This window comes from Gopherus flavomarginatus, chromosome 3 (genome assembly GCF_025201925.1).
Source record: "Gopherus flavomarginatus isolate rGopFla2 chromosome 3, rGopFla2.mat.asm, whole genome shotgun sequence".
NCBI lineage: Eukaryota > Metazoa > Chordata > Testudines > Testudinidae > Gopherus > Gopherus flavomarginatus.
In genome coordinates, this window is record NC_066619.1 from 125,922,777 (window position 1) to 125,935,895 (window position 13,119).

The 13,119-nt window shown below is 45.9% G+C and overlaps 1 protein-coding gene across 3 annotated transcripts in view; it reads right to left on the reverse strand.

Annotated features, from left to right (window-relative positions):
* Positions 1-9,694: 9,694 nt before the first annotated feature.
* The window catches only part of ZCCHC7 (zinc finger CCHC-type containing 7), a 158,955-nt gene continuing 155,530 nt past the window's right edge, over positions 9,695-13,119 (reverse strand). For all 3 annotated transcript variants that reach the window (XM_050943112.1, XM_050943111.1, XM_050943110.1), the window contains 2 exons: positions 12,116-12,233; positions 9,695-11,216 (listed from right to left, as the gene is read on the reverse strand). In XM_050943112.1, the coding sequence (XP_050799069.1) occupies positions 10,747-11,216; positions 12,116-12,233 (588 nt within the window). In that variant the 3' untranslated portion in view covers positions 9,695-10,746. The remainder of the gene's footprint in view (positions 11,217-12,115; positions 12,234-13,119) is intronic.

Below are 13,119 nucleotides of genomic sequence, written 5' to 3' on the forward strand. Positions count from 1 at the left end.
TTTTCAACTCTATTACTGTAATTCCTTCAAAAACTCTTTAGTGTTTGAAGCCACTCCCCGGGGCACTGATTGAAACGGTGAACCTTACAGTTAAATGCTCCTGATTTGATTTTGTCGAATGTAAGATGATGATATTATGCTTAGGGGCCAGGAATGGGGCAGGGAAGGGCTTGGTCCAAAGTCCAGCTCTGCCAAACTCTTCGTGCCCCAGTGCCCAGCTGTTGATGAAGAAATAATCCTTCCTTTGTCTTGTCTATTTCGACTGTAAATTCACTGGGATGAGGACTGCCTCTCACTATGGCCTGGTCTACACTACAGTCCTGTGTCGGTAGAACTACATCGCTCAGGGGTGTGAAAAATCCACACAGTTAGATCTACCTAACCCCGTAGCCAGCACTGGCAGTAGGAGAGTCTCTCCTGTCGGTATAGGAGCGTCTTCACTTAAGTGCCGCAGCAGCACCAATGCAAAGTTTTAAGTGTAGATCTGCCCTGAATGTATATACAGCAGCTAGCACATTGGAGCCCTGATCTCAAATGGGGATTTCCAGGGCCCGGATTCTCAAACATGCATAGCTGCCAGCTCCCACTGAGATCAATGGTGTTAGGTGGCTAAACATCTTTGGGGATCCAAGCCTAAGTGCTCCAGTAACACAGTGGATCCTACTAGATGGAGCACTGGACAGAGACTCAGGAGACTGGGTCCCATTCCTAGGCCTGCTGGGCAAACTTGGGCAAGTCACCTCCCTGCTCTATGACTCAGTTACCCCATCTGTGAAATGGGGCTAATGATGCTGACCTCCTATATTAAGCTTGTAGCAGATGGTGGAAAGGTGGGATATAACAGCTGTGATTGTTAATATTAACCTTTGCTACCTTTAATTACCCCAAAATAATGCCACCCAGAGGAGTTAAAACAGAACAAAAATGCTCATTACCCTGCAAGGCAAAAACTACAGCAGGGAAAAAGCCAGCAGCATTTGGCCACCAGGTCTGAGACAAAGGGATTGAAAAAACTTAAGCGAAGTTCATGTTTTAGATGTACAGACCTTAAGGTCAGAAGGGACCACTGTGATCATCTAGTCCAACCTCCTGCACATTGCAGGCTACAGAATCTCGCCCATCCACTCCTGTAACAGGCCCCTGAACTCTGGCTGGGCTACTGACGTCCTCAAATCATCATTTAAAGACTTCAAGTTGCAGAGAATCTACCATTGACACTAGTTCAAACCAGCAAGTGACCCGTGACCCATGCTGCAGAGGAAGGTGAAAAGCCCCCAGGGTCTCTGCCAATCTGACCTGGGGGAAAACTCCTTCCTGACCCCAAATATGGCGATCAGTTAAACCCTGAGCATGTGGGCGATACCCACCGGACGGACACCTGGGAAAGAATTCTCTGTTGTAACCCATCTAGTGTCGCATCACTGGCCGTTGGAGATATTTGCTGCTAGCAAGTGGCAGTTTGGCTCCATGCCATTGTAGGCTGTCCCATCACAAACGTATCAAGCTCAGTCTTGAAGCCAGTGAGGTTTTATGCCAGCGTGGATCAGACACTCAAAGAGCAACCAGTCGAACCGAGTCTCAGTGGCACTTCCTCCCCTACCCCGGCCCGTCAGCAAGTGCTCAGTTACACAGCTGGTAACACTGCTCTGTTGGAGGTTACTGAGCCCCAGAGCCACAAAGGGACTCAGGCATTGCAAACTTTTAGGCACTTGGAAAATCACTGCGAGACTGGGATCGACCAAGCCTGACTGAGGTGCCCCGGCTCCCTGTACAATGCATAAGGGGAGAGAGGTGCCTATGAATGGGATCTGCCAAAGCCAGCATGCTACGGCCACGGGGAAAAGTGGACGAGAGGGGTGTGTGCTGAGCCTCGCCCCTTGTGCGGACTTAGGTGCCTCTCTCTGATAGAGATCCATGGCCAGCACTCCCTCTCCTGGATGCGGGGGCTAGGCGACCAGGCTGCTTCTTGTAAGAATGAGTTACATGTCTGCCTCACTCCACACAAAAAGAACTCCCCTCTGGTAACCATTGGTCCTGTGATTACAGCACTTATCGGGGCTGTGGGAGACCCTGGCTCAATTCCCCCTCGGCCTAAGGGGGAAAAGGGATTTGAACAGGGGCTCCCCCCTGGGCCTGCCAGAGGATGGGTATGCTGCAGCTCTTTTCAGAAGGGTTCATCAAACTAAGAACTCAGCTGTGCCAGACCCAGTTTCCCCCACAGCCAGTGGACCCCATCCACAAGCCAAGTGAACAGTGCAGGGTCAAGGCTTGGAGCAGGTCACAATGGGCAAGTCTAGTGGCTAGAACACACCAAGCACCACTGAGTGTTCAGCTGACTGCAGAGTGGCCCAGGAGAGCATCCAAACTCACGTTCACCTTGTGGGAGGAGGAGGGATGCAATGAAGATCAGGAGTACGGGAGGTCAGATGGCCTAGCACCAGTGACAAGAACTGGAAGTTCAGTGCGGACATGTACCGGGACTGGGAACTATTGTTGAAGACTCTTAAAACTAGACAAGATAGGGTCCAGTAGAGTGTGAGGGATGATCCTGCACTGGCAGAGAGATGGACTCTTAGAGCCTACGAGGCCTTTTCAATCTCTCCATTCCAGCCCTGCACGGTACGCTACCTCCCCACCATGCTGGGGAGTTCCACTGACAATCGGTAGGAGCATGCTCTACACAGCAACGATGGGCCAGGGGACACACTGTGTCCAACACCCATCTGTTCCTTCCCATTCCTACTTCCTCTTTTCCTTCCCCTTACCCCCAATGTTCTGTTTCCTCTTGGTGCGTGTGGGTGCAAAGGGTGCTGTTTATTTGCCATCTGCACTGCCAGGTCTATTCCACACGCAGAGGGAGCTGAGCATCAGTCGGAGTCTAACGGCTGGGTAGAAGCAGCACTCTGATGTTCCTCAATTTAGTGGCAAAGGAAACTGCCTTAGTCCTTGGGTTGCACGTCCAGCGCAGTGGAGGGGATGGCTCTCTCTTACCACCAATCATTTCCTTCCCAGCCATGTGAGCCAGGGCTTGGGAGCAACACCACCACTGAGAGATAACAGACACATTTTTTACATTATGCGCCTGATGTTGGGCCCCAATCAGTATATTTAGACACCTAAATAAGTGGCCTGATTTTCACGTCCACAGCTCCCATTTACTTCCAAGACAAATCAGGCCATTTTGCAGTAAGGCACCAGAGACCCAAAGCTGAAAACGTGGCAGTAGAATCTAGGATACCACGAAGTTGGCGGATGCCACTGAGTCTCTGAGAAATCACTCAAATAGGCTTCCTCTATTGCTTTCAGGCCTCATCCATCTCCCATTAAAGTCAATGGAAAGCACCCCGATCTCACATCAGGCCCTTCCTCACTCCATAGCTAACACCCTTCCAACCCAGTTTATAAAGTCCAGACTAATGATCTGTACACTTGGTGCTTTAATAGGGCCAGTTCACAAAGCTGAAAACAATCATGAGCCACATTACCTGGAGGAAGGATTTAATCAGAAAAACGTGAATGATCATAGACTCATATAAATGTTGGGCGGGAAGGGATCTGAAGTCCAAGCCCCCTGGGCTGAGGCAAGCCCCAGTAAACCTAGACCACCCTGACAGGGGTTCATTCCACCTGTTATAAAAGCCTCCAGTGACGGGGATTCCACAAGCTCCCTTGGAAGCCTGTTCCAGAGCTTACCTGCCCTTAGATTTAGAAACCTGACATCTAACCTCAATCTCCCATGCTGTAGATTAAGCCCACTTCTCCGCTGTTTCGTTGTTACGTTGCTGATCAATTAGAGAACATGCTCGTTTAAAGTTGTGCAATGCTCCCTTCTAATGTCGTTTGGCAGCCGCCTGCTTTGTCCACTGCTTGCAGAAAGAGCAGCTTGTTGCAGCTAGCTGGTGGGGGCTTGAAACCAGGGTGGACTGGCAGCCCATCAGCTTCCCGCTCCCCTAAGTTCCCTGTGCAGCAGTTGCCCAGCAGGCTAGCAATTGCGGCTGTCCCTCCCCCAACTGCCGTGCACTGCTCCTGCTTTCTGCCTTGGAGCTGCTCCCCAAGACTCCTGCTTGCTGTGCGGGGGTTGGTGGGGGGAGGGGGCAGGGAAGGAAGAGGGGGGCTGATGTCAGAGTGTCCCCCTCCCCCCTGCTTACCCCATCTTCCATAGAGTAGGGGGAACATACCAGGGCTCAGGATAGAGGGAGCTTGCAGCAGATACAGTTTCAGCAAGCTGATCTAATTAACAAGGCCAGGGGCGGATCTAGGGATTTTGCCGCCCCAAGCACGGCAGGCAGGCTGCCTCCGGCGGTTTGCCTGCGGGAGGTCCGCCGAAGCCGCGGGACCAGTGGACCCTCCATAGGCAAACCACCAGAGACAGCCTGCCTGCCGCCCTCGCAACACTAGCAGAGCGCCCTCCGCAGCTTGCCGCCCCAAGCATGCGCTTGGCATGCTGGGGCCTGGAGCCGCCCCTGAACAAGGCAGTGTACTTAAAGGGGAAATGTGCATATCTCCCTCCATTCCTGCTGCCTTGCAGAGTGAGAGTTAACCCTTGAGGGCTCAGCCAATTGCTAGTTCATCATTTAGCAGTAAGGGAAATATCCCACCCTCTGACTCCTCCACCTCAACCAAGCTTCAGTCATCATCACTGTGTACCAGTATTAAACTCTGTGTGTGTGTGTGTGTGTGCGTGTGTGTGGGCGCGCGTGTGCACGCATTTTAAGTGAGGAGTTACTGCATCACTTTTCCAACAGCTCTCTGGGCAGTTAAAGTCCCCCATTACTACCAGGTCTTGTGTTCTGGGTATTTCTGTTACTTGTTCTAGAAATGCTTCATCTGTCTTCTCATCCTGGTCTGGTGGTCTATAGTAGAGCTCAACCTTGACATCACCCTCATTTTTAACACTTTTTATCTTACCCAGAGACTCTCAACTGGTCTGCCTCCCACATCCTGCAGCACCTCGGAACAAGTGTTTTTAATGATAATTGGGAATCACTGAAAAACACCTTATTAGACGCCCAAAAAGGAAATCGATGGCCAGCAGAGTTGAGGACAATAAAAAGGAATTTTATGAATATACTAGGAGCAAAAAGTACGTCGACAATAGTATTGGTCCATTACTAGATAGAAATGGTAGAATTATCAACAACAATACCGAAAAAGCAGAAGTGTTCAATAAATATGTCTGTTCTGTATCTGGAGAAAAACAGATGATATAGTCTTATCATATGGTGATAATATTCTTTCCATTCTATTAATATCTCTGGAATACGTTAAAGATAAGCTACTAAAGTTAGACATTTTAAAATCAGCAGGTCTTGATAACTTGCAACCAAGAGTTTTAAAAGAGCTGGCTGAAGAGCTTGCTGGACCATTAATGTTGACTTTCAATAAGTCTTCGAGCACTGGGAAAGTTCCAGAAGACAGGAAGAAAGCCAAAGTTGTGCTAAGTTTTAAAAAGGATAATTAGGATGACTTAGTTATTATAGGCCTCTCAACCTGAGATTGATCCTGAGCAAAACAACGGAGTAGCTGATATGGGACTCTATTGATAACGAATTAAAGAAGGGTAATGTAATTAATGCAAATCAACATGGATTGATAGGTTTTGTCAAACTAACTTTATACCTTTTTTGATCAGATTACACATTAGGCTGATAAAGGTCATTGTGCTGATATAAGGTACTTGTGTAAGGCCTTTGACCTGGTACTGCACGACATTTTGATTTAAAATCCAGAACGATATAGAATTAAGATGGCACAGATTAAATGGATTAAAAACTGGCTAACTGATAGGTCTCAAAATGTAACTGTAAATGGTGAATTGTCATTGAAAAGGTGTGTTTCCAGGGGGTCCTGCAGGGATCGTGCTTGGCCCTCCGCTAATTAACATTTTATCAATGACCTGGAAGAAAACATAAAATCATCACTAATAAAGTTTGCAGATGACACAAAAATTAGGAAAGTAGTAAATAATGAAGCGGACAGGTCACTGATTCAGCGTGATCTGGATCTCTTGGTAAGCTGGGTACAAGCAAACAATATGCATATCAGTACTGCTCAATATAGGATAAAAAAACACAGGCCATGCTTACAGAACGGGTGACTCTATCCTGGGAAGCAGTGACTCTGAAAAAAGATTTGCGGACCATGGTGGATAATCAGCTGAACATGAGCTCCCAATGTGATGCAGTGGCCAAAAAGATTAATGCAATGCTGGGATCCGTAACCAGGGGAATCACAAATAGGAGCAGAGAGGTGATTTTACCTCTGTATTTGGCACTGCTGCAACTGCTGCGTCCAGTTCTGGTGCTCAAAATTCAAGAAGGATGTTGATAAATTGGAGAGAGTTCAGAGAAGAGCCACAATAATGATAAAAAGATTAGAAAACCTGCCTTATAGTGACAGACTCAAGGAACTCCATCTATTTAGCTTAACAAAGAGGAGGTGAAGGAGTGACTTGATCACAGTTTGTAAGTACCTATGTGGGGAACAAATATTTAATAATGGGCTCCCTGATCTAGCAGAGAAAGGTAAATATAATATAATAAATAAATATAATATATGGAGATATACCTATCTCATAGAACTGGAAGGGACCTTGAAAGGTCATTGAGTCCAGCTCCCTGCCTTTACTAGCAGGACCAAATACTGATTTTGCTGCAGATCCCTAGGTGGCCCCCTCAAGGATTGAACTCACAACTCGGGGTTTAGCAGGCCAATATGCAAACCACTGAGCTATCCCCTCTGCAGCGCCCCAAATCCAGTGGCCATAAGTTGAAACCAGACAAATTCAGATGGGAAATAAGGCACACATTTTGAATAGTTGGGGTAATTAGACAGTGGAACAATGTACCATCGGTCATGGTGGATCCATCATCAATGAATTTTCAAATCAAGATTGGATGTTTTTCTAAATGATCTGCTCTAGAAATAATTTGGGGAAGTCTTATGTTATACAGGAGCTCAGACTAGAGGTCACAAGTGGTCCCATCTGATCTTGGATTTTATGAATCCCTATGGTTATTTAAAGGACACTTGTATTTACTAAGCACAATAATTGCTAGATTTTCTATAGCATTGCCTTATTACTATGGTAATGATAGTGATGCTGTAATTTGCTTTTTTGAGTATTTTTATTGTACTGTATATTTGTGGAATCCCTGTGTTACATGTCACTGGGCTATGCCATTACTTAAAGTTTACACATCTCCACATTGTGAATACTGAAGGATGGATGGGTGAGGAATGCACTGTGCCCTTTATTTCCTTGTGGGTGTCTTGAAAATGAGATACAATGCTGGATTCAGACTAACTGGAAGTGATGGACCTGAGGCAGGAATCACTGAATGAGGTTCCGTGGCCTGTGCTGGGCAGGTCAGGTTTGTTGATTGTAATGGTCACTGATGCCATAAGATCTATGAATTATCGCAGAGGTGGGCAAACTACGCCCTGCGGGACCCTCCTGCCCATCCCCTGAGCTCCTGGCCCGGGAGGCTAGCCCCCAGCCCCTCCCCCACTGTTCCTCCTTCCGCGCAGCCTCAGCTCACTCGGCCACCAGTGCAATTCTCTGGGCAGCGGAGCTGCAGAGTCCGGCCTGACCCGGTGCTCTGTGTGGCACGGTGGCGTGGCTGGGTCCACCCAGGCGGCGCAGCTGCCTGTCCTGGTGCTTTGGGCAGCACGGCTGTAGCACCGCCAGACACTGGTGCTTCAGACAGTGTGGTAAGGGGGCAGGGAGCAGGGGGATAGAGGACAGGGGAGTTTGGGGTGGTGGTCAGGGGGCAGGGGTGTGGATGGGGTGGGGCGGTCAGAGGGTAGGGAACATGGGGGCAGAGGTTCCAGGGGGGCAGTCAGGAAGGTGATGGTGAGTTGGATGGGGCGAAAGGGGGCAGTCAGGGGACAGGGAGGAAGGGGTGTTTGGATGGGGCAGGGGTCCAGGGGGGCAGTCAGGAATGAGAGGAGGGGTTGGATGGGGCAGCGAGGGGAGGTCAGGGGTGGAGGGTCTGTGGGCGGTCAGGGAACAGGGAGGGGTGGATGGGGCAGGGGTCCCAGAGGGGGCCATCAGGGGACAGGGAACAGGGGCAGTTAGATGGGGCAGGAGTCCCAGGGGGGCTGTCAAGGGGCAAGAAGCAGGGGGGTTGGCTAGGGGGTGGGGGCTGAGCCACACCTGGCTGTTTGGGGAGGCATAGCTTCCCCTAACCAGCCCTCCATAGAATTTCAGAAACCCACTGTGGCCCTCAGATCAAAAAGTTTGCCTGCCCTTGAATTATCGCATTCTAGCTTCTTTCGTTTATGACAGCCCACGTCACACTGGGGCCTTTTACTCATTGCTGGCTGCTGAGGTAATTCTGGATTCTCCCATTGCAGGGAGGGTCTCTGAGCCTGAACTTCTGCACTGCAATTAAACAGCCTTGTAGGCTGAGCCCCATGAGCTCAAATCAGCTGATACAGGCCAGAGGCAGGTGTTTACTTGCAGTGTAGATATACCCATGTAGTCCCCCTGCCAGGATGAATTCCATTCATGCAGGACTGCGTGTGTGCTTTGAATATGTTTGTTTTCCCATAAGATGGGAACAGCATCTCCAGTGCCTGGATTGCCCATTACTTGTGGAGAAGGAAGCCAGCACTGGAACGTACCCATTGTATATGGGTGCAAGCCTGAGGAATGGGCATGGCCATGCTGCTCCTTTGGGTGCTCACTTACACCTAATTATGCTGGGTGGTGTTTCCTGGGCTTTGGGAGCTGACTGCACGAGAGTGAAGAGCAGACCACTTCATACTGTGCAGAAAACTCTCCTCTTCTGAAGGAGCCCAGCTGCTTTGCCGTGGGCTACCTGGCCATACCCCCACACCAAGGAGACAGAACAGAGGCTAGGGGGTTGGCTGATGGATTCAATCCAAAGCAAGAAAAGCTCCGCAATTTGCTGTCCCACAAGGGCCTTTGGTCCAGACTGGATGGTCTGCTGAGAAGTGAAAAGGAACACGAAATGCACCAGATAGAGAAGGAGGCTCAGAATGGATATTAGGGAAAAGTCTTTTCAAGATTGAACTAAAGAAATTACATGTGATTAATTTTTTTCCAAGTGCCCCAAGAGAAGTGTCATTTAAGTACAGCACTGAGTTAAACAAAAATCAGTTTGAAATCACCTCTGAGGACACATCTTATGTGAAGTGGAATTGGGGCCTGAGATACATGAATTCATATTTGTCTATTTTTGCTCCAAATAATCTCTGATATGTAAGAATACAGCTACTGGAATCCTTATGTTCACCCAGGTGATCCCTTCAACCCAAAAGCCGATGAATTAGGGCTTTGTCTACATATGGAAAATTACCAGCATAATTATCCTGGAATAACAGTGTCCATATGTGGAATTGTACTGGCATAATTATATTGGTTTAGCTATAAAGGCAATCTTCCCTATGTAACTAAGGGCTTGCCTACACAGATTAACACACATCCTGTTCAGTTTCAAAATCCAACAGTTTTCAAAGCCAGCAGAACTCTCTCAAGGAGTACATACCACCTCTATGAAGCCATTATTGTTAGCTACTGTTTTGCTCAGGCTAGAAAAGGTGCTTAGAAGAGGGAATCTACATTATTCCATAGCAGAGAGCCTATTGGTCGGAACTGACATAATTTAATCTTGTTAACAAAAACCAGGTAGTGTTTTCTACTTCAAAAGAAAATGTATAACCAATGTATCTTTTCAAGTATCCTCAAGTAAAACTTTATTTGGTTGGTTCCTTTGATAAAGTATTTATCCTTACAAAGTTTTTAATTCTTTGAGTACAAAAAATACTTCCATCTCTTAAAAAACAAAACAAAACAAAAAGACCCATTAAGTCATTCATTAACCTTAGGCATTCTATTTCTGGAAGCAGGTAAATTGCTTGCAATTCTATAGCTTGGCTACATAATTTTATCTTTTAAGAAGCAGGACTTCCACGCTGTGGAAAACTATGGCATTTTTAATTTCAGATGTCAACCCAACTGCTTGTAATATTTTTTAATTGAACTTCTCTTGCTTACCAGTTAGCAAAGAGATGTGTTATTCAATCAAGGATTTGCGTCCTCGTAGTTCCTCTGCTCTTGATACTTAAACTTGCAATGCTGTGATTATGATGAATTTGTGACATCCCATGAGTTTCCACAGCAGAAGACTGTCATGTTGTAAGTACAATACAACAATTTCACTGTAGACTGGGTGAGAAGCAAGAAAATGCTTCACCAAAAAGACTTTTTTTTGTATTGCTGTTTACTTTCCCCTTCCCTGCCCCTTCTCCAAGTCTCCCCAGTGTGAAAGCCTCTCTTTAAAGTCAGGCTGCAAGGGAATCACATTTGCTTAACTACAGAACTTTGACAGATGTAGCATTCTTAAAAGGAACCGCTCAAAGGAAAGAAGGCCAAGCCTCTCCACTATGGACCTTTTCTCTCATTCATCCAAACAAAAAAACCCAAACAAAAATAAAAAGTTCGCAACCTTTCATCGACCTACAGAAAAAGAGGGACTGTCAAAAAATACAGTATGATTTTACTCGTGTACATTAACCACTTCCTACCTGTTGGCAAATACTCTCTTTAAGAAGCAGAGAATCACAAGGTCAGTATTCTTTCTCGTGCTGGTTTTACACGTCCAAGCCTGTATGCAAAGGTGGATTCAAATTCTACATCTTAGCACAGGGTCAGAAAAATACTATGGCAAAACGGTCATGAGTTACGCCCCCCTCCCACCGTAGCTTTCTGTTGACAGATTAGCTGCTGGATTCCTGTTTTGATTTCTTTTTCCTCTGTTTTATAAGGAATAAGCTCTCATCAATGGTGGAACTACTGTCTTTTTTGTTTCTCTGCCTTCTCTTTTTCTTCTTTTTAGCTGCATCCAGCAACTCCTGGCCAGTTTTTGCTTTCCTGCCATGAGGAGAGAAGGCAGAGCCGTGATGCTTTGTGCTGCCCTTTTTGCTGTCCTTAGGGGAATGTGTTCTACCCCCCCTAGGAAAGTCCTCCTCCTGGTCGTTATTCCTTTGGGCATCTTTCTTGTGTTTCTTCTCTTTGTGTTCCTCTGCCCAGGACTTCTTATTGGCCTTTTTGTGGCACTTTTCTTCTTTAGGACTCTTGACATGCTCTTTCCAAAGGTTTTTCTTTTTCTTAAGACACTGTCCCCTACGCTCTTCCTCCTTGCGCAGTCTCTTGAACTGCACTGGCAAAAGGCCAGCTTCTTGAAGTTCTGTAAAATAGAAGAGTTTCTTTTAATGGTCACTAAGAGGCCAGAACCACAACTCTGGACAACCACAGCTCTGTTTGCAGTTTGGGGGTCAGCAATTGACCTGGTATGTAAAAATCTGAGGACCTGGATAAAACTCAGACATTTTGGCAAACACTGGGTAAGCCAGAAGTTTAATGCCATGTCAATTTAAAGTGCAGTTACAGCCAGAAAAGTGATACTGTGGGTTTTCATAATTATTTTCTCTCAGTGACTTCATATGAAATTTGCTCAGTTTAAAAAACGATGATCTTTGGAAGACCCATATATTCAATCTGGAATTGGAAAGTCAAACGGTGCCATTTTACCTCGGACATTTCTATAGTTAAGATTCTGCAGTCCAAAAATTGCTGATCTGCCTGTGAAGTAGATACGCCTGTTCTACAGATGGGTTTTCAGAGATTTGGACAGAGTAACGACCAGACCCTGCCAGTTTTACTCACGTTGAGTAGTACCTCCCTCCACATGTGGTCTCATTGTAGAAAGTGGCCATGCATATATCTATATCTATATATTTTTTCATTATAATTGTTTTTGGTAACAGATTTTTAAAAAAACAATTTACAATTCAGAGAACACTCCCCATCAGTTTATAACCATTTTAAGGCCAGTGAAATTTCTGGGGTTAAAAGACTTCCTGGTGTCCTTTTAGAGGCTTGAAACAATGAATTTCAGGAACAGATTGAGGTTACTAAACTCATCAACGTTGCCCTGCTTGTTGATTGAGATAATCTCCATCATCATCTTCCACAACATGGAGAAAGCCAAGATTACAAAATGCCTAACAAAAAGCAGTAAGTATACCAATGTACCCTGATGAAAGACCACTTAAAAATGGAAGTATTTCACAAAATATACCATACCTTCAACCTTTCTCTTTGCCCTCTGAGCTCTCCTCTTGATGTCATACTCATCATCATAGTAGTAGATGAATGGGGAAGAAGGGAATGCCCCATTGTACATCCGCTTCTCTGAGCACTCCTGCAAATCACATTTTAGGTTACTACATGCTATGACAACTTGTTAAGCTTTGAATTATTGATTTCAGAGTTAAGGAAACAAACCAGATTCTCCAGGCCAGAATCTCAAAGGGTATAAATCAGGTTTATTCCACTGAAGTCTCAATGTTGATTTACACCAGCTGGGGATCTGGCCTTCAGTTCCTTAAATCCTGATAATTGTATACGTTTCCAATAGCCCTGTGTATATTTGTATCACAATTGTGCCTATGAAGCAACATTTATTTAAATGTTTATTTAACTTCTTTGTTACTCTCCTCTGCTAGCTAGGGGTGTGACAGATGGAATCCCACGTCTCCCATCGATTATTACAAACCTGCTCTTATTTTGATTTACAAAGTTATGTAGCAAATGTAGTACACACAGAAGTGAAGGGCTACAGTCAGGCACACCATAGGCAGGTGCTGTACCAAAAAATGAAGTGATTGATTGAGGGGATCTGGGCGAAATTAACTTTCTGAAAGATACTGAATCAAAACACGTTCTGCAGGAGACTTGGCCTGCAAATACATCAGACATGGTGTGAAGAAGAGATGAGATGGGAAAGTCTAGAATCTTGAGTCACAGAAACTGATTGGTTTAGTTGTACTCACAACCTCACAGATTGGGAAATACGAATCGTGCAGTCATACAAATTCCGTGTTATTGCTGTCTTGATAGCCAATTTGGCTAAACTTGTATTGCTTCCTATAACCCTGACTGCACTTATTCAGGGTGCCATGTGATACTAATTGTTGCTTTGTATTGCTTGTAAATTTCTTGGAGGTGTGATTCTTTTCCTCTCTGAACATTGCACAAACCTAATTAAGTCTATCTTGTAGCTCTCATGAAATTATCAGTAGCTTTCA